Genomic DNA, 21,834 nt, shown 5'->3' on the forward strand with positions numbered 1-21,834 from the left:
TTCACGAGTTTCAAATCCTGGAATCCTTAGTACCTAGGAAACTCCCCTCAATTATTGTCTGCATCAGCAGCTAAATTAAGACAGCTGGCAATGCTCTTTCCCTTAAGACACAGGTATCATCTCTATTTGCAAACCATGTAAATAGCTGGTTAAACACCATTTCTATCGTTGTGAGCATGTCTCTAAGTTCCATCTAAATTGGTGCCTGATCTCTGTGAGTGGGAAAATGTCTTGACTCCAAGTTCTTCCAAATGGATGTTTTCTAAGCTGGCAAAATTGGCTGTCCCCATTTTTCAGCCTGGGAGCTGGGGGAGTGTGGAGAATCCAAATAGAAATAGAGTATTTAAAAACAGCCAGGACAGGGCAATTATAAGTGCAACAGAGCTGACACTTTTTTCATTAACTGTAAATTTCAATACACTGGTGTTTCCTCGTGTTGCCTATCTTAATCTGGAGGTATCACGGAATGGTGGATTGTTTTCTTGAGGATTGGTGTTCTTCACTTTGCCACATATAATGACTGTTCTTCCCTTTTCAAGCGTGTGCCACTGCCATTAGGCCACCAAAGTATCCTGTTGTTTTAAACAAGCTCCTTGTTCCTCCTACAATTCCATTTGGCACCTAGCTCTCCCTAGCTGCTTCTGTGGCAGTCAGACCCAAGTGTTATACAAGAAGGCGGTGTGCCTTTAAAAACCAGACAACAATCTTTTTTCCTTTGTGATACATTTTTTTAGATAGAGGACCTCTGGAAAGAGGCCTATCATTTCAAACTGATCAGCCATAATAAGCGAAGGTGCTTCCCTAGCCTGCTCACAGGGCAAAGAGGCTGAGTGGCACTTCAATAGTTGGGCTGTTTCTTTTCCAAGGGGTGCTCTAAAGCCAGTGAACTTTCTCTTCTAACTCACCTAGGCTGTGAGCACTTTGAGATGAGAAACAAAACAAGTGTCATTCACGGCATTTCTCTGCTCCGTGCTTCAAACATTTCTTCCAAAGATTTCACTTTGGAGTGTTTAACTACCTCATCTGTCTTTTGTTTCAGTAGCATCGCCAGGCTTTGGTACCATCTTTATCACTGGCTACACTGCCCCAAAGTGTGCAGCCTCTTCTGAGGGACTCAATGATTTGTTTTGTACTAGAAGCCTTCTACAGTCAGATGGGAAACCAGAGCAAACACCTCAATTTAGCCTTTCCAGAGTTTGTTCAGAAACAACACAGTCGTGGTATTCCTACCTTCCAATGGCCTCTTAACCCAAAAGATCACCAAGTGCTTTATTTTTCTCGTGAGTCACTTCTCTGCTGTTTGACATGCAGGATTTCTGGAAGAAGCCAGCAGCAAATAAAGCCTTTTCAGAACATGTCAGGATGAAGCCAGACATGAGAGTTTGATTGCACAGAGGGAATTTCAGGAGGCAGAATATTTTTTTCATGATCTGTAAGTTGTCAGAATGGTGGGTGGGACCTATATACCAAATACAATGAATATCATTCAGATGTTTTTTTGACTGCAAATCACCAGGAACTTCACTTGCTCTCTTGTGTAAAAATGCACTATTTGAATCTGGTGCTGTGATCCTTTGTAAATAAATTAAGGCAAGAAAAGATAACTATTGCTAGTTTAGTCCTCTGTTGTAAAATAGCTTAACAATAGGATGCACTGTGAGACTGAAGATTGGAAAGCATGGAAAGATATGTTCAGTCCTTTTCCTGTTTTCTAAAATACTTCCTTCTCACACCTCCATCAATCCTCCATGATGTGTATACGTGGAACTTTTAAGTGCTTGACAGTGGCACTCAAGATTATTCTTGAAAATCTAAGATTTTCTACTGCTTCTCTGGAGGGATTGGTGACAGATACCAACCGTGTTTGTCCAGTGGATGTAGCATCTCTTCCTTAGGCTACATGGAGTCCCTGTGGTATCCAGTCACATTTGTATTACAGCCACATAATACTGCGACAATGACCTAATTTATTTTTATTGTGAACTGCTGGGGTAGATGAATGACACGTCTCATTAATAATTGTCATTAGAGATTTATTCATGACTATCAGAACTTTACCTGGAGCTGAGACCGTTTTGCCACTTTCACGTTGAATAAGGGCTCTTTTATCCCAATCTATTCAAAAGAGAAGCTTTTATTTTTGTTTTTTTCTTTTCTTGTTTCCCTTTGGTGACAAATGGAAAAGAACAATTTAGAGACAGCTCTTGTATATTTGTCTAGCTCTGCTTGGCAGTAACAGATGGGCTGCAAGAGGCTAGTTGGAAAAAAAATAAAATTGCATTTCCTAGCAGACAAGGTCTGAAGCTTTTAAAATTATGGATAATTTGCAAATCCCTAACATCCTGTTAGTGTTTATTGTGAATAAAGTACCCCAGATATTTCTCAGCTGGAGAACATGGGGTACCCTTCTCCTTGAGCTGCTTCCCCTGTAGTTGCCAGCCCTCCCCACAGTGACTGGAGGAGATGACAATTTCTGGAGAGGCTGACCAAAGTAAGCCAGATGTGCTTCCTGATTTCACTATTGTCCCCAGGATGGTGTTGTGTTGCTTTTGGCTGGATCTTCCATTTCTGATTGTATGTGTGTTTATATGTGTGCATGACCTGCACATGGAGGGTGAATGGCCACGTGTGGTCCTGCCTTGCAGAAGTGTTTCTGTGCCAGTAATGGGCCACTTTGCACACACCTAAATGCTCAAAAGGCAGTTGCAAAGAACAAATCTCAACCAGTTACAGAAAGTATCCTTATGATGTCTGGTTCAGGTGGCACACCTGGCCTCCTTTGCATGTTTCAGGTCTGATTTCAGCAACCTGGCCCAGCCCAGTTCTATTAATTCAGTGTGTTGTGACACATTCACGTATCTCTCTTTTTGCTGTCAACTGGTGGCAGAGTATTCTGGCAATAAGAACAGGGCTGCCACTTGGGACATAATTTATAGTATGCAAACACCTATTTTGGGTAATATCAAAACGTTAAATAAAATATGTAAAGGCTGATCATTGCAGTACCACCTTCCTTTTTGTTGCATTTTTATACCACATGTTCTGTGTTCGGGTCACTATAACACACAATCCTGCATTGGCAGTTCCATGGGACAGCGCAAAGATTAATTTCTGGGAAATGTTTTTAAGTATTATTTGCTATATTGCAACTTCTTTGTATCACACCTGCCGTTGAAAAAAATGATGTTATGATGAATGTACATTTTGAACAAGCTGCTAACTATGTAACCTGGGGATTGGAAGCAATCCTCATTTTACATTCACTTGCATGTCTTATAGTATTTGAAAGGAAAATGTCTTTATGTTTGGAGGTTTTATTTTTTCATATGCAAAGTGTTTCAAGTGAGTTACCTCATCTAGTGCACTTGCCTCGTAAGAATCCCCAGGGCTTCCTCCAACAACTCCAACAAATTTCTCAGTTTAATTATGAGTGCAGTTCATTATTTGGCAACATGGCAAATTTCCTCTGATGAAGTCAGATGAGGATTTCTGTGGGACTCTTTCCCCTTCAGCTTGGTCCTTCCTAAAAAAACCCTGCCAGATCAGGTTCTTATTCAGAAACTGCTAATTTCTGGTTATTTTTATGACTAAGGAAGATGTTTAGCTTTCAGAATATTCTTCTTCTTTCTTGCTGCTATTAAGTTGCCTTTTCAATTAGGGACTAGAACGATTTTTGGATTATCGTTTCCTTCCACTTTGCTCACCATTTCCTGTGTCTCATGAGTGATAAAAATGAGGTGGCCCCTGTATCTGCTCAGACAGGGAGTTCTGTGTTGGCGCTTGCTGGAGACACTGGTGGGTGCAGAGGGGGGAAGCTGAGTGGCAGGCATACCACCTTTACAGAGCTTTTGCTTCCATCCAAGACGCTAGGAAAACTGGCACAAACCTAACATACGAAAGCACAAATAGGGAGGAGAACACCTATCCAGCACAGGAATGGACTGTCTTGTTCACCTTGGTAAAAAGAATGAAGGAAAAGTCTGTGGAGCATTTGCTGGTAAGATGCTGGAAAGAAGAACATCTCTGACATTTATGGTGCTGATTCTTGGAACACGGAGATCCTGCAAGCAAGCGTGGCAGCTCTAAGACTCCTGCTACTTTTACCTGATCTGATGCTGGTTTGAAGAAAGAGCTGCTTCAGAAACTCAGATTCTAGGGTTTTTTCCACTCACTGTTGTCAATCCTGCCAGATGTCCCAGTCCCAATCAAGCTTATTCTGTGTTGGCAGAGGATAATGTCACTTCCAGGATATGCTAAGGTCCTGATAGTATCCAAATAAAAACTGTTACAGGGAAGACCGGACTACAGCTCTTGCTGTCTGTGTGCCATCTGCATCTCTCAGGACTAAGGCCTCTTCCCATTCCCAATGGAACAATTAACATTGCGTTGGGAACTTGATTTCTGCTTCTCAGATTTTCCAGCTCCCATGAAGAATCTCAGGGACCAGCATATCCTTCTTTTGCATTACCTTGTGTCACATGTTAGACTTCTGTTGCTGCTAAGCAGGAGAGTCCAAACCATATTTAACCAACTGCTACTCAAGTAGGAGGTGAATGTGGGTTTCTGTGGTCTTTGCTACTGAGAGGAGGCAAAAGTCGTAGGTAGCCTGTTGTGCTTCTGGGTTTGCTGGAGAAACTTCATCTGCTGAGACTTGAGTTAGCTTGAAGCAGTGGATCTCAATACTGTCCCCTTCAGCTGTGTCTCCAGCATTAAGAGGCACAGCAGAAGGGATTCGTCAAGTTGCCAGAAGTCCTCACACATTGCTAGGGACAGAAGGTTTGCAGAAGCCGTGGAAGTTTGTCTCAGGGGGAAGGCAGCAGGGGGGTGGAGGGGACGCAGCCTGCTGTAGCTTTAAAGTGGTACTGCGTAGGGATCCACTTAGAAGGATGCAGTTGACTAAAGGGATCCGACGCTTGTTTTCCTTGAGTCTTTTTATTCTTCCGGTATCTAATCCCTTTAGAGCCTAAAGTCAACCCCTTTTTGTACTGCAATAACACTGTAATATATGCTTGCACTAATTCTTCTGGTACACCAAGCATGCAAGACAAATTTAAAGCTTTTTTTCAGAAGAAAAAGACTGTATTATTGTGTATATAGAAATACTGAGAGAGAATTTGAATTCTGTCTCCTGTATAAAAGCATGCATTGATTACCTGTATGTAGATCATGCTGTAAATGCTGCAGAGTACTGTAAAATCCTACACTTGAAATCACAATGAACAGGCAATGTCATCAAAAACAAACGAAACAGAAGCTGTGCAATGGTTTTCGTGCCTTTTTTAAATCCGTGTATGTTAATCCAGACAATCGGAAAAAAAAAGAAAAAAAAAGAAAGAAAAAAAAAACCAAACAAAAAAAAGCTTGTATACTACTAAAACCTTATTAAAGAATCAAAGGCAGCACCTTGTTGATGGCTGTTTCTTCGTTTACTTGTTGGCTTTCTTTGGTGATGGCTGCATTTTTTTGTTTCCTTTCTTGCTTTGTTTTTCTATTCCCTTTCCTTCCTAGCTCTGAGAAGGTGTCCCCTGCTCATCCTTGGGTACACTGGAGCACTAGGCAGGGAGATGAAGGAGATCTGATAGAACTGTAAGAGTTTTGTTATTTTTAATGAATGTGATCACTAAAAACATGCTTTTAAGTTTAAACTTAAAACTGCTGTTAAGACAGATCAGGGAATTGAAACAAAATTCCGTGACTGTTGGGGATGTGTTTCATGTACTTTGGGAAGGCCACAATTGACATAAATTTAGGCTAGTACCAATTTCTCTGACTTGAATCCATATCAGAGCCACAGATTACAACTAGCCCCAACTTATGTTTTTAGAGCTCTAGCTTGATGGTTACCACCATCCAAACTGGGTAAACTTAAACTAGTACCATACAGTGCCTACAAACACAGCAGAGCCTGCTTATCATGTTTCTCTTGGTTTCTTACAGTGGACATCTTCTCCTGGCAGGCAGCATGGTGTGCATAGGGTGGGTGGATGGCTGTCACCCATCAGACATTTGACAAACTGTTTCAGAACATCTGAACTTCCAGCCCCTTCACCCCCCAAAACCCCAGGGAGATGGATGCAAAATTGTGGCTGACCTGCAAGTAATGTGCTCCTGCCTGGGCTGCTCAGTGCATCCAGCCACGCTTGCCTTTCATCATGATTTCTGTTTGAAAGCTGCCTCTGCTGTAGAGCGGCATATGGTTCAACCTCATTTGCTTTTGGCCTGTCAGGGATCAGGCTAGAAGAGGAAATACAGCAACAGACACTGTCTGCTTTGGTGTGAAATGCATAGTTACTAAATCAGTGTTTTTGTGAACCTGGCCGGAGAGGGAGGCTGCAGGCAATAGGTGCATGCAAAGGCTCTGGTACCTGTGGAAAGGGTGGTGGAAACTTTCCCCATGCAGAAGAATCACGAGACCCCAGCTCCTCAAAGGCAGAGAGAAGTTTGTGCAGGCAGGTGAGGGAGGAAGAGCTAGGATTAGGCTGTGGTCTCTGACTTGGGTTCTACAGTGTGCAAGTCCCTTTCTTCTCCTGGGAATTGTGTGGAGAGTCAGGCAGGATTCTTCTGAGTTTGGTTCAGCAAGGTCCAAAGCCTGTCTTCCCCATGCTTCAAAATGTGTTTTGGTTTGCCCCTGTGAGGCTGCTGGTATGTGGCAGATGTGTGCGTCTGTCAAGAGGAAGGGTGCAGTGATGCCATGTCTGAGACATGGTTTAGAGCATGGTCTGAAACAGTAGATAGAAGTGCAGCATTCCTTGAATTTATGTTAGGTAAATATTGTGATTTTTTTTTCCTGTACCTGGTTAATTTTTGCTTACAAGAGATGGGACAGAAAAAAAAATCCCAAATTCTGTAGTATAAGGGAAAAATGACTAGGCTCACATGGGAAACTGTTGCCTTTGCCCCAAATCAGTGCAGAGCTACTCGGGAGAGCAGGCTTTTCTGGAGGACATTGAGCCCACTCTGTACCATGTGTTGCATTAAGCGTATAGAAATTTGACAAAAAAGTAAACCCCCTTTGTGTTCCAGCTGGTCCTCAGAGATCAGAGTGGCTGGGTTGGCTGGGCTTAATTTCTGACTGTTACCAATTCAGCACCGTGACTCAACAAGAACTTCCACGAGCACAGATTCACAAATAATGTGGTGTTGACACAGTAGGTCTGATTGTGTTCAGTAAGAACTTGATCACAAGTTCACAGATAACCACAGACCGCAGATTCACACGTAACCCAGTTTACCAACACTATATTTCTGGCCAAGTTCAATAAGAACTTCTATGATTCAAATTCATAAATAGTGTGGTTCATTGAAGCAACAGGAAAGCACATTCAATATTGCAGGTTGTAGGTGCTTACTACAGAGTGTGAATATGTGCCATGACAGAAGTTATAGTGACAGAGATGTGAGAGTGATATATATGAATGTATTTTACTGGGTCTTCTCCAACACAGTTGGAGGCACAAAACTCACCTAAATGCATTTGGCCCTTGGGTCTTGGTTACTTTTGGTCAGAATTTAAAGTTGATAAAAAAGGTAAAATAATCACTTTGGTCCTCCTCCACCCATTGAAGCAGCGGTAAGGGCTGCCTGACCTTTGCCAGAGCATCTTTGAGCACATCCCAAACTCCTCAAGGGACCAGATTTGTAACACAACTTGTTATGGGCAGTGAAGAGGGAGTGAGGCTGATGGCTGGTGTAGAGGTGCAGATGCTTTCCTGTGCCTCACTGGAACAACGCTGGGCCATGAGGCCACCACTTCATTGCAGAAAACATGCAGTTGCTTGGCCTTGCTCGATTCAGGTGTGAGGTCAGTGATGGGGCCCAGCTCACATTTTGTCAGCCAGCATCATCAATTTGTCACTGACTTAAATTGACACTGACCATTTATCACATCATTGCATCACTGTGGTCACAGTCATGCAAACAACACCCATAATATTATCTCACATTGAGGGACATCGTGGGCTATGTATTTCTCTTTCTTGATTAGAGAAAGATCTCTGATCATCATAAGTTCATTTAACTTCATATTACTGACTTTTGGGGTATCTCTCTAGGGGGATTCCTTGTCCTCCTCTTCCACATTTTTCATTTCCGTCCACACAGATCGTATGCAAACCTGACAGATAACCCAGGTTATTGTTGATCACTTATATGATAATAATACACAAAATACAAGAAGTGCAACAAAGAATGATAACAAAGATTGTGATAAGCTTTGTAGCCAGCCAGTAAACAAAAATCCTAGCCCACCAAGAAGCTTGTGTAACCATTTGTTTTCCATACTGCTTCTAAGATCTCTACTTGCTTTTGCATACTTCATATGATCTAGTTGGTCGTAAAGATCTTTAGTTACATTTGGTATGTGAATGCAGCAGGTGTCATTAGACAGACTCAAATATCCACACACTCCATTTTCAGGAAATCTGACATTAGTCTGTTTTGCACAGCAATTTTTGACATTGCCTGTAATTGTACCTTTAGTTCCTTCAGTCCCACACGAGTTGCATTAGTCAGTGCTTTGATTTGTCCAGTAAGATTATATAACATCATTCGATCATGGAATGCCATCAACTGGAGTGTGAAAACAGATTCCAGAACCCACCCCACCACAGGTCCAGTTGTTGCATGTTGCCATTGGTCTCCTGATTCCCTTTTGATGCATCCCCACAGCTGTTGAAAGAGGCTGCTTCCTCTAAAGGGAACAATGTTGTAATAGTCTCAGCACATGTTGGCATTCCTTTCCCTCTATTAGTAAGTCAGCTGCCCGTGTTCCATCACTGCTAACCCACAGGGTGTGCCCCATAGAGGACATGCTTAGTTCTGAACAGATTATGTCAGACATGGTATCATTGTTAGTCAAAAAAGATCAAGTATCACTGAGGGGGTGGTACAGTTCCAACAAATACAACCTAATCTGAGAGCTCAAGCTACGAGGCCCAATCTCTGAATTTCAGTTTTGTTGGCGTTTCAGTTAAAAACTTTCCAATTATGATATTTTAGGCTGTTCAAGTGAGAAAGGTTAAAATTTGTGTACCAAATCAACCTGTATGGGAACATCTGGTAATCCAGTTGTTCCTTCCCAATTAATGCACCAGTTGGTAGGTCACGTAGAATACCAGACACCACAGTGTGGCACTGCCCACACTCTTGGAATATGATTTCCTCATGGTATATTAGTACACGTGTCTTAGGGAGGAGGATAAATCATATAAATTGTTTCACTATTAGTCCCAAATTTTAATGATGGCCCTAGTGATGTTGCAGTTTCTTATAGTTGTATTATTGTTGGTCCACTTTAAAATACATTTTCCTTCCTCAGTTCCTCAAGTTAAATTTCTGTGTTTTTTCCACACAATCTCCCAAGTTTTGGTCAAATCCATAGTTAATATTTCCCAAGGTACTGGTGAGTTGGCAGACTGAGGATACATGCAGTGATTTGACTAACCTTGTGTGTTTATCCAGAAGCTTGGATTAACTGCAGCATAAGATTGGAAGCAAAGCCTGAACTTCCATCTAGTTAAAGTAACAGTATTATCTACATTATAATTGGAATTTCAGTTTCCAAATTTATCATGAAATCAAGAAGTATATGTACCATCACCAAAAACTACCACCTTGTAGGCACTCTGACTCTGTATATGACAGTTCTTCACTCTACATGCAGTTCATTGAGATACAATTCCCCTGTTAAGACAAAAAATGGACAAATGCTGAGTCTTGTTGCGGGCCAGAAGGGTTAGGTTAAATTCAGGGTATAAATCCACCTGGTAATAATCTGATATATTTTTTCTGAACCATCTCTTGCTTCCCAGGCATAAGGATTTTTCAGGGTTGTTCATACCATTGATGCTGTCCCAGTTTGAGGCCGATACAGGCCGGTCAGCATAGAAGCCAGTAGGTTGTTCCCCCAGCTTTCTTTCTGCATCAAAGCAGAGCCACAGGAGGCCTTAATTTTCAGACAACCATTTCCACTCCATGTATTACATAAATGATAGACAACATTAGACAGTCACAGATGCCACAGATGCCATCCAGGCTCACGGGTTTTAAAAAATCACTTAACTAACCCATTGGAGCGTTCAGCGAGACCATTAGCCTGGGGATATTATGGAATGCAAAATACCAGTTGGGTTCCTTCCTCTTTGGACCAATCTTGAAATACTATGGCTGAGAAATGTAAGCCTTTGCCGCTCGGAATTTCCCCAGGCAGGGGAACTGTGCTGAACCATTCTTTCAAAATTCCATTGATACCTCCCAGAGAGATAAACCACTGCTGGTATCTGAGCAGTGCCTGCAGGTGACCCTGTACCCTTATGAACTACATCTAGGAGGTGGGAAGGTCCCCTCATAATCACACTCCATCCTCTTTTTATCTGTTCCACCTTTTTCACCGCTTGCACCAGGGACAGCAAACCCTTTTCAAGATCAGAGTGTCTCATTTTGGTGTCATTGAAAGAGTGTGAGCCTAACTCCAGTGGTGTCTCTGGCTCTTCTGGCCCCTTTTGCCTCAGATTTCCTGGAGAGCCATGCTCACTGAATCCCCATTCTGTGTGAATAAGGTCAGTTGGATGTCGGGGCCTGAGCTGTTGAACAACCTCAGTTCTTTTATTAACAATTTTAATACATTCTCATGCTGTTTACAGAAACACAGAATATGCTGAGTTGGAAGGGACCCACAAGGATCATTGAGTCCAATCCTTAGCCCTGCACAGAACCATCCCCAAGAGTCACACCTTATGCCTGAGAGTATCTTCTTGAACTCTGTCGGGCTTGGTGCTGTGACCACTTCCCTGGGGTGCCTTTTCCAGCACCAAACCACCCTCTGGGTGAAGAACTTTTTCCTAATATCCAACCTAAACTTCTCCTTACACAACTTTAGCTGTCACTGGTCACGAGTCCTGTCACTGGTCACCATAGAGAAAAGATCAGTGCTTGCCCCTCCTCTTCTTCTGACAAGGAAATTGTAACTGCAATGAGGTCTCCACTCAGTCTCCTCCAGGCTGAACAGAACAAGTGACCTCAGGTGTTCCTCCTACGGCTTCCACTCAAGGCCCTTCACCATCTTCATTGCCCTCCTTTGGACACTCTCTCATAGCTTAATATCTTTCTTATATTGCAGTGACCAAAACTGCACACAATATTCAAGGTGAGGCCACCCCCACGCAGAGCACCCTCACCCGGCTGGTGATGCTTTGCCTGATGCCCCCCAAGACACGGTTGGCCCTCCTGGCTGCCAGGGCACTGTTGACTCATGTTCAACTTGCTGTCAACCAGGACCCCCAGGTCCCTTTCCACAACGCTGCTTTCCAGCCTCTCATTCCCCAGTCTGTATGTACATCTGGGGTTGCCCCATCCCAAGTGAAAAATCTGGCACTTGCTGTTGTTGAACTTCATATGGTTGGTAATTACCCATTTGCCCAGGTCTCTCTGCAAGGCCTCCCTGCCTTCAAGGGAGTCAACAGCTCCTCCCAGTTTTGTGTCATCTGCAGACTTGCATAGTGCTCCTTCCAGTCCTGCATCCAAGTAATTTATGAAGATGTTTAAGAGTAAAGGGCCAAGATGGATCCCTGTGAAACCCCACCAGTGACAGGTCACCAGTCTGATGTCACCCCAGTCACTGTTACTCACTGTGCTCGATCCATGAGCCAATTGCTCACCCACCACATGATGTGTTTATCCAGCTGTGGGCTGGACATTTTGTCCAGAAGGATCCTGTAAGAGACAGGATCAAAAGCTTTACTAAAATCCGAAAAGATTCTGTTCACTGGCTTCAACTAGGTGGGTTACATTGTCATGGAAGGAAATCAGGTTTGATAAGCAGAACTTTCCTCTCGTGAGGCTGTGCTGGCTCTGACCAGTGACTGCACTGTCTTTCAGGTGTTTTTCCCAGAATAATCTTCTCCATAACTTTACCAGGCACTGAAGTGAGACTGACAGGCCTGTAGTTTCCGGGGTCCTCCTTTTCGCCCTTCTTGAAAATCAGGACAATGTCTGCCAGCTTCCAGTCAGCTGGGACCTGGAGTTTGCTGGCACTTTCCCTGCTGTTGACAGAGATTTTAAACTTGATCACTTTGTGGTCACTGTGGCCAAGGCAGCCGCCAATCTCCACTTCACTCGAGAGATCTGTTGACAAGCAGCAGATCAAGGAGGGCACCTTTCCAAGTTGGCTCCCTCAGAACCTGTTCCACGAAGTTGTCATCCAGGTTTTTAGGAATCTTCTGGCCCAGGTTGTACCAGCTGTGTGGTGCTCTCAATTAATTTCTGTCAAATTCAAGTCCCTCATAAGGACAAGGACAGTTGATTAAGTGTCCCTTAATTCCTCAAAGAATAATTTGTTGTCATCATCGTCCTGGCTGGGAGGTCTATAGCAGGCTCCCATGATGACATTTGTTTGCCCCCTGGTTCTCACTCGGAGCCTCTCAACTGTGCGATTGCCAACTGTGAGCTCCACACACTGTAACCCTTGAACTGCCTGATGAAGGGAGATGCCAGATTCTTCTTAGGGGTGTGCATGAAAGGTTGAGATGTAATGGACACAAGTTGAATTAAAGAAAAGTTAGATATAGGAATTAAGATATTAAAACCCCCACCCTTGTAACCATGAAGAGCCTCAAATGCCAGGAGATACTCAAAACTCTGCTGGATGTGGCCCGTCACAGCCAGGTCTAAGTTGGTCCTGCTTTGAGGGGTAATTGGAGCAGAGACCTCCAGAGATTCCTTATACATTTTTTATTCTACAGTTTTAAGATACAGACTAAGCCTCTCCACTCCTGATCTTCTGACATCTTCCCTCAGTTCTCCCCATCAGAACAGCATAGCAGAAAAGTTCTTCTCTGGCCTTTAGGGAATAGTCCTAGAGCAGTTGAGTGTGCTTTACTACAAAAGACACATAATAACTGTGAAGACAGGACCCAAGTGTCTCTAGTGAGGTGTTCAAACTGGGAACACCTTGTTCAGCAGAGTGACCACTTGCAGCAGGCTGCTGATCACATTAACTCAACAGTGGAGACAGTGTCAGACTTTGATGCCCTAGGACAGTCTCCCTTCTTAACAGTTTCAGGTGATGATAGTAGTGAAGATAAGAAAACTTGTGTTATAATACTACTTGACCCAAGAGCTGGTTCAACAAAGTTTCTTTTAGTTGGATATTTATGCTCTTTGGATTTTCTCCATAGTGCATTCAGAGTGGCATAGCAGACACTCTCTCAGGCTCTCTTAAGGAATTCATTCTGGCAGTTTTGGGGTACTGCATGCAACAGGTGAAGCAGTCCAAGTCTCCCAAAGGTAGGTAGAAACCAAGCAGTCACTGTTGTGCTTAGGGTTCAGTGTCCATGCAGGGAAAATAGAAAATACAAGGAGAAATTGAAATGACAGATAGAAAGGCAGTCCATTTGCTAAATACTGCAAGGAATTTGTAGAAGTGGAAGTACACGGAGGTTAGAAAGGTATCTACAGCATGACTCAGTAACAGCAAAGGGACACTAAAGAACAAGAAATAAAGAGCCATTATTTTTTCTTACAGCAACATCCTGCTGTCCAGCTCCATGTCATATCTTATTGCTTAGTGCAATCTCATCTCAGAAAACCTTCTCACGTCTTGCAAGGGAAAGAGCTACTGAGGAAAGAGGGGCTGCTGGAGACAGAGCTGGTGGTGGGACAAGACTGCAGGGCACAGAAACCATATCTCTGGCCTATATAGGATGTGCATTGCAGGACTGCATTTTGTTCACCTTGACTGCAAAGCAGATGAGATGACACAAGCTAAGGGCTGGGAGGAGATTTGAAAGTCTAGGTAGGAGCATAATTCAATATGCAGAGAGAAAGCAGCAATCGTCCATCTGCATCACCAAAACAGCATCTAGAAAATGGGGTGACGTAGAGCAGCAGAGGAACTGTTGTTGGGGTTGTGAAACTCATTCCAGTGGGAAGCTCAGCACAAGGCAAGGTCAGGTCAGGACCCAGTCCCACTGGGGGAGTACGTCTGTTTGTTCAGGATATATTTCTTGGGAAAATCAAACCCAGCCAATAGACAGAATCCAATCTTAGGCTATTTAATGGACTAATTTCCAAGAAATGGCTGAGGGAAGAAGCCAAGTCGGTAATTTCCTTTGCAAAGTGTGGTAAGTGCCTTTTACCAGTCCAAGTTCCACATCTGTCACCCTGATAGAGAAGGTAGACTAGTCAGTGAAAGCCCAAATTAGGCTAATTAGGCTTCAGCTTTAATAGAAGAAGAGAGGCAGCTTTGGACTCCAGAGATATTGCCAAAACCAGCCTGTGTTTTAATTTATAAGATATAAAAAGAAATAATAATTGGATAACAGCTTAACACCATGCAGAACATCTTGATGCTACCCACCAGTCTATTTGAAATGTTCCTGTTGTACATGAGCATTAAAATCTCACATTTTTCAGGCATAATAATAGAGAGTTGCTCAGCACAGAATAACATGCAGATTTGCAGCACAATTTAAATGTGCCATTGGACTGAAAAGCCATGAGGGGCATTTTCTTCTCCCCGGAGACAAAAAGATCTGTTCCCATAGCCAGGTGAAAGTGGGAGCTGTTGGCAGCTCTGGAGTTCACATAGTTAAGTGGGTCCTTGTTTAGGCTTGTGTATCCTAAATATCCTCTGACGCTGTCAAATGCCACTTGAAAATGCAGATGTTTGGAGTCCTTCTGTTCGTGATTAAATCTTTTCAAGGGTAACGTGTAATGCATTATTGACTGGTTGAGTTTGTGGAGAGGTTACGGTTTTCCAGCCCTAATAGAAGCATAATCTAAATTATTTGTTTTTAAATCCATCCAACCAATTGTTAATTAGGCCAAGCTTCAGTGGGCATTTCCTGTTTATTTTATCCTTTGGCCTTGTTTAGTCAAGTGTGTGCATGTGTGTGTGAGCTGCTGTTTTTCTGTAGTATCATTTGCAATCACTTCACAGCCTGTTCCTGGCACCTTACAGGCAGTCTCTCTGCCACAGACTGGAGAAACACTGCCCCCACCACCTGTCCTGTCCACCCTTCGCTTCTCATGGTTGGACACGCCAGAGTCTGATAATGACACTTTATGTGCCAGCTTTCATGACTTGCTGATGATTTTAGTGAGCACAGAAGCCTGCAGAAGACAGAAGGAGGAGTTGCTGGAGGGTTGTAGGAGCAGAAGGGGGGATTGATAGTGCAGTAGCAGAACACAAGGGTTACTGCCCCAGGGACAATGGTGGATGGCAGAGGAAAGTGATAAGGAAATTTTTCTAGCCCAGAAGTGCCTCTTGGCCTTGGGCATAAAAGAGAGTCGCTGAGTGGTTCCAGTAAAGAAAAATATGTAAGTACTGAAATAAATGTAGAAATATTGAAGAAGATTGGGAAATGTAAAAAAATCCCGAGAATTGCTTGAAAACAGTTCTTTTAGGTCCAGATTAAAGACCACTAACAAATGGACTTCTCTGGCACATTTTTTTGCCCTCATTGGTAAGTATCTGTGAATCTCTGCTTTTTAAGGTTTGTATGAATCGAATGATGGAGTGACCACTGCTCAGGCATGTATTTTGGAAGAATGATGGACTAAATACTTTCCACAGATTCTTCCCATTGCTGTTTATCCTGATGTCTTCTGTGTCAATGCTGTGTCTGAACACTAACTCTTTTGTCACATCTGTCTTCTTGCAGGCATATATGCTGAAGTCGTTTGAAATGAATGGCCTGCCCAAGGTGGTCCCTTTAAGTTTGCCTTATCAAGACTTCAGAAAAGATATGTCAGACTACTGGGAAAAGCCTAAGGTATCCCAGCGGATAAAGAAAGTTGATTTTTCAAATATTGTCTTGACTGCTCCTTGCAAACCTCTGGAACCTTATCTGGAAATAAATGGAAAAGAGGAGGAAGAAGAAGATGAGGAAGACTATGAGGAGGAGGAGGAGGAGGAAGATGAAGGGGAGGAGGGAAGCAATGAGATTGACATGCACAGTGGTTCCAGCAGTGACTTGAGTCAGAAAAGCACAGAGCACAGCCAGGAGTGTGCACCATCCACACTCCTGGCTGATGACCAGAAGGGATCGAAGGGTCGTGCATCCACTGCTGATGGGGACGTGGAGCTGGAGGAAGGCTCAAAAACACTAGTGCTGTTTTCACCCGGTGATCTCAAAAAGTCTCCTGTGGCCACAGACTTAGCTCCAGAGGTTGATCTGGGCACTCTTGCTGCACTGACACCTCAGAGCGAGCGGCCTCAGCCTATGGGTAGCCAACTGGATGTGTCTGAGCCGGGGACCCTGTCCTCAGTCCTTAAATCTGAACCAAAGCCTCCCGTGGCAGTGGCTACAGCTTCCTCCCCCTTTACCAAAGTTGAGCGCACATTTGTTCACATTGCTGAAAAGACCCACCTAAACGTCATGTCTTCCAGCAGCCAGCTGATGCGGCATGAGGAGTACTGCCCTCCGGGACAGTTTGAGGAAGTTATTATTGAAGAAGAGCTGGAGGACAACCTGGTGCTGGTAGAGAATGGAAGCATACATTCGGGGCTGGAAGGGGCAGAGACTGAGAGCTGTGCACTTTCAGCTAATCACATTGAAACCAACTCAGAGACTGTGGGGGAGCAGCTGGCCCTTCCCAATGGCATAGCAAAGCCTCCTGAGGACAAGCAGAAGCCCTCCGGCAAAGCAGTGCTCTCGCTGGATTTGGAAGAGCCTGGCAAGGTGGTTACAAGGGAGACTGGCCTTGAGAAGTCAGCATCAGCGGCAGGACACTTTAAGCGAGAAGAGACCCTCCGTGACACACCACAGCAGGGCCCCAGGAGACTGCTGGGCTCCAGGTATAGAAGTCGGATACCCATTTTGTTCTCCGAGGAGGACACCGGCTCAGATCTTTCAACTTCACTCTCAGCCAAAGAAAGGCTTTATAAGAGGGCAAAGCAACCTGACTTGGCTCGCCTGGTGATGGAGAAGAGGCAGAACCGCCTCATCCGGCTGGCCTCTGGGGCCTCCTCCTCAGCCTCCTCCAGCGACGAGAGGCGGCGAGCCTCAGAAACCCTGTCAGCCACTGGGTCTGAGGAGGACACCCACGACTCTGATGATTCCATCCCGAGGAAGGGAGGGAAGAAGTCGGCACTCCTGGGGAAAGAAGAGAGATCCATAAGCACAAAGAGCAGAATTCCTCGTCCCATCACGCCAGTGAAAACACCTCTGGAGGCAGCAAGGTCGGAGCTCTCCGTGGCTGTCGCAATTGCAGGGCTGTGCAACTCCTTGCAGGATGCAGCTGCTGTCTGCAGGTAAGACCAAAATGGTGAGAAATGCGAAGTGTTGGGCTTTTTGAGGAGACTCAGCCATGGCTCTGCTCACCTCCCATGACTTCACCCTTCACTCAGCTTGAATACGTGGTCCATCCTTGCTTCCTAATGTCATTTCAGCTCAGCAGTGTGTGAAATTTTCACCTCTCTGTCTTCTTTTTTTGAAGCCTCTTGTCACTTGCCCTGTCTTTCCTTCCACGACCTCTTTCACTTGGTCTGATCCTGCTAATAGCAGATGCCCCCAATGTTGAGCTCCAACTTTTGGACCATGCTAAGCACAGCCATGATTCTGCAAGGAGACCTGGCCTGGCTATTGCTATTAGAGGTGGCAAGGGTGACAAGGCTGACAGTTGTGATTGCCTCAGTTGGTTTATCTTCCATCACAGTTACCATCAGAGGCCAACTGGTGCAATCCATTGCCCTCATTCCCAAATTGTATCTCCTGACTTGGAAGGGGTTGCTGCATCCATTCTGCACATAAAGAAGAGTCTCAGATACATGCTATCAGTCCAGCCATGCCTGTGTGTTGATCCAGAGGGTGGTGGAGGATGAGGGCAAACACAAGTTAACTGCACTGAGAATTACAGGATGGTGTTCAAACCAGGACTCCATCTGGTACGTGGCTAGTTGCTGCCATCCTAGTACTGGAGACTCCTTGTACTTGCCCAGCTCCATTCAATGTCAATCCTACTAGGACCCCAGTGCCCCTTGTGGAAACTCCCCTTCATCTTCCCTCTTTTCTTCCCATGCAGGCTCCAGACACAGAGACCAGCTGGAAGTGTCCCAAGTGAGTGCCGAACAACGCAGGTACAAAGCCGGCTTCCTTCTTCACCAAGTTCTACTTCTCTTCCTCCACGGAGCAGCTCACGGAGGTCCAGTGGTGCATCCCCTCGGAGCCCTGTTCTTCCTTCAAGGAACCCCAGTACTTCCCCCAGAAGCCAGCTGCCACCTCGGAGGGAAAGTCCTTCTCCCTGCCGACAGCATAAGCCAGGGACTGCTCCTCAGCGAGTTCCTCCTTCCCCCCGACCTCAGCCCTCAGCTCAGGCTCAGGGGCCAACAGGAGATTCCCTGCCATCTCCTGGCACGGCCAAAAAACGACAAAGAGGAAAAACCCAGACTCAGAGTCCAGCAACCAAAGGAAAGCAGGTGTCCCTGGAAAGTAAGGCAGCTGCCAGATAATGATCTTCTTCTGCGAGCCCAACACACTGGGTAACTTCTGCATATAGTATACACTTGAGATGCTGCAGCACAGCCTTCCATGCTGGACCCACGAGTGTATAGCGGTAGCTGTACTTCAATGCTTCACTCACACTCTCACCCCACACCACAATCAGCTCCCACGGGCCTGACAGCCTCTGAGCCACGGAGCCTTCTTCAAGGGAGACATCCAGCCCGCAGCTCACGCTTGCTAGCGCACAGCACCAAACAGTGACCCCAGGCAGCCTGCCCAGTGCCTGGCCCTCCTCCCTGCCCAGGGATTCCCCTCTCTCTGTTAGCAATACCAGTCTCCAACACCGCCCCCAGCTGTGGAAAGAGGAGCAGAGGAGATGAGAGCAAGGCCTGCTAAAGAGGAAGGCTCCTGTCCTTCAGGCAGCTCCCTCCTTTCTCCCTGCTGGGAAAACACCAGCCTTGGCTGCTGCCATCTACCTGAATGTTGGCTCACCTCCTGCCACCTCTGTTAGCAGGGGATTGCCACCAGCTTAGCCAAGAGGGAGGGATGTGTCCTTGTGTGCTGAGAGAAGTGGCAAGGTGGAGGGGGCTCTTCTTTCCAGAGATCCCTCTACAGGTGGGCATTGGGAGACAGGCAGTTCTTGCTGGATGCTGCTGCCTGCTCCAGTATGTCCCACAGAGGATGCCGTCTGGCACTGCCGCTCGGCTGACACTGCTGCTGTTTCAGCAGACACCTGTGTGGTGGGTACTCAGGTGCAAGTAGGGATGTATTGGCAGCTTGCTGGGAAATCAAAAGGTCTTGCTAATTAACGTAGAAGGGAGCACACTGCAGCCACTTCTGTCTCAAATACCAAACCGTGATCTGTGGACACCACATCTCCCAACAAGGGTGGTCCCTCTGACCCTGAGTGTGGTTGGTGCCACAGACCTGTAGTCCACCAAACACAGCTCCAAAGTGAAGATGTGAATAGTCACTGGATGCCTTTAGCTTTGGTGCCCCTTGCACCTAAATTTCTTGTGTTTTATTGTCACGCTCTTGGTGTTTGTAAATTTTGGCACTGTGGTTGAAAGTTCCCTTACGTGGCAGGGTGGAAATTATTATCCTGTAGTATACCCAAAAGATGCTGCTTTGCGAGGAGAGGTTTGCTGGCACGCTGTGGATAACCTGTGCATTTCTATCCAAGAGTATGGTGGGTTGAGTGGCAGAGGTCAGGTTTCTGTCTTTTTCTTGGTGCTCAACTCTGCCACATGTTGCGTCAGAACTAACAGTGTGAACATAAAAGCAAGGGCTGTGCTCTTCAAATAGTATTTTCAGAGCAGAAGCTTAGCGCTCAGCTAGAACTAAATCATCCAACTTTTTGACCCCCAGATTAATTAGGAAGGCTTGAAAATAGAAGTGAGGAGGAACTGGCCGCATTTGAAGAGACCTTGAAATAGGCTAAATTTTCCCCACACCTCACAGGAGAAAATAGTCCAGATCCAAATACTTTGGGCTTCACACCACTGTCATGCCTAAAGGAGGCTTTGCATGAGGCAGAAGAAATACACAGCTGCTCTGTACACCTGTTCTTGCAGCTGCAACTACCTGCAAATATTTACTATTTGCAGACAACAAAGCTTGACGAAAGGAATCTGGACAGTAATAACCTTGATTCATTTGAACGTGGATGCAAGCAGTCACACTGATGGCTATTGAGTCCAAGAAGTCCCAAAGTTGTTCGTATCTACAGGATATTCCAGGAACTGTCCTGGAAAGGAGCATAAGAGCTGTGACAGGGTAGCTGGGAGAAAAGGGTGCTCCTTGGATGCCCAAACAGGGGAATGCCTAGAAACAGGAGACAGAAATTGCCTCTTTATATGGCAGTCTCAGTGTTGCCAATGCTAAGAATTTATTTCACCAAGTTCAAAGTGTTTTCCAATGATATGGTTCACCCTAGTCAGGTAAACAGCAGAGTTTCCTCTCCAAAAAGATGCCCTCATCTTTGCAGAGCAGCACTGGGGACTCAGAGGGACTCAGGTTCACCATTTGGTCACAAAACAAGAGAAGGAGAGGACAGAGAGTGTGACCACTTCCAGTGGCACTATAATATCATATGAGTTTGAAGTGTGGGTCAGAATAGAACCTAAATATGTCCTGCAGGTTTAGAAACTAGAAAACAGAGTAAACACAAACACAGATTCTTCCCAGAAACATAAATCATAGTGGGACTCCTATTAATTTATCAGAGGGCTATTAATTTTAGTGTGTTCAGATGGTAAGACTTTGTCATGAAGCCTTTACTAGATCTCCATCCAGGTCTTAGATGCACATGCCAAAAATGACACCGTAAGAGCTTGTAAAGAGGACTACAGGACTATTAACAGGGTTAGCAAACCTGCCTCATCATGGGAAGCCAATAAAGCACAATCAAAGTATTTGTTCAAGGGAAAGTTTAAAGGAGAGTTTTTGGTGGCCCACCTATACCAGTCAGGAAGAAAGCTCCAGGGCAGAGACAAGGCCAGGTTGGACAGGGACCTGAGTAGCCTGCTCTTGTAGCAGGTGTCTCTGCCCATGGGCGTGGGGTTGGAAGCAGTGATTTTACGGTCTTTTCCAACCCAAACCATTCCAGGGTTCTATGATCTTCCATCTGGCACATGAAAGAGGGAACAGCTGAGAACAGCAGAGGAAGAAATCAGGCAAACTTTTAGTTGTGAAGCAATCCTCCAGTGAAATCTTTTACAGGAATGTGGGGACTTTTTCTTACTAAAAGGTTTCTAAGAAACTGAGCTTTATTCTAAGAGGTCTTTCTACCATGACCCAGCCACAAGTAGGAGGCAAGATGCTGGTGACAGCAAGGTAGCATCTCTTTGTGGTGCAGTAGATTCCTGATTCCACCAGTACTTGTGCCAAAGCTGTCATATGCTGGAGAGCCATGAGACAGGTCCCACAGTTTTCAAAAAGCCAGAGAAGGATCAGCAGCACAAAAAATAACACCCGTTCCCAGTGCTGTTTGACAGGGCTGGGCTGAGGGTGCAGCCAAACCCACAGAGATCTGGGATTAGTCATCTCTCCTTGTGGTCGTGCTACCAGACTCCCTGCCCCAGCACATTCCTGCTTCCCAGCTGTCTTTGACATGGAGCAGAGCAGGAGAGTGCATCAAAAGCGTGGTGTGCCCAGGCTGTGTCTTCTGGGGTGGTACCCCAGGGTACTCCCATCACTGGGGAGCAGCACACCCTGGTTGCAGGAGTTCACAGTCCTCGTTTGTCTCTCTAGAGGCATTTTCTGGCAGGTGGGTCAGCAGGGTTACTCTCTGCCAGTGTTACAGGGAAAACAGTCCTCTAAAAGGGTTAACAGCTCCTCTAGCTCCTCTCTTCTTCCACTGCCCTGCAGGGAAGTTGAAAGAGCACCTGCCATA

General features: G+C 45.2%; 1 protein-coding gene across 5 annotated transcripts in view; it reads left to right on the forward strand.

Moving 5' to 3' along the window:
• TTBK1 (tau tubulin kinase 1) overlaps positions 1-20,442 on the forward strand; it is a 104,040-nt gene extending 83,598 nt beyond the window's left edge. For all 5 annotated transcript variants that reach the window (XM_027901701.1, XM_027901698.1, XM_027901700.1 and 2 more), the window contains 2 exons: positions 15,660-17,251; positions 18,022-20,442. In XM_027901701.1, coding sequence (XP_027757502.1) covers positions 15,660-17,251; positions 18,022-18,448 — 2,019 coding nt within the window. In that variant the 3' untranslated portion in view covers positions 18,449-20,442. The remainder of the gene's footprint in view (positions 1-15,659; positions 17,252-18,021) is intronic.
• Positions 20,443-21,834: the final 1,392 nt, after the last annotated feature.

The sequence above is a fragment of the Empidonax traillii genome, unplaced genomic scaffold, assembly GCF_003031625.1.
Source record: "Empidonax traillii isolate 1590-97213 ecotype Southwest subspecies unplaced genomic scaffold, ASM303162v1 scaffold808:size486820, whole genome shotgun sequence".
NCBI lineage: Eukaryota > Metazoa > Chordata > Aves > Passeriformes > Tyrannidae > Empidonax > Empidonax traillii.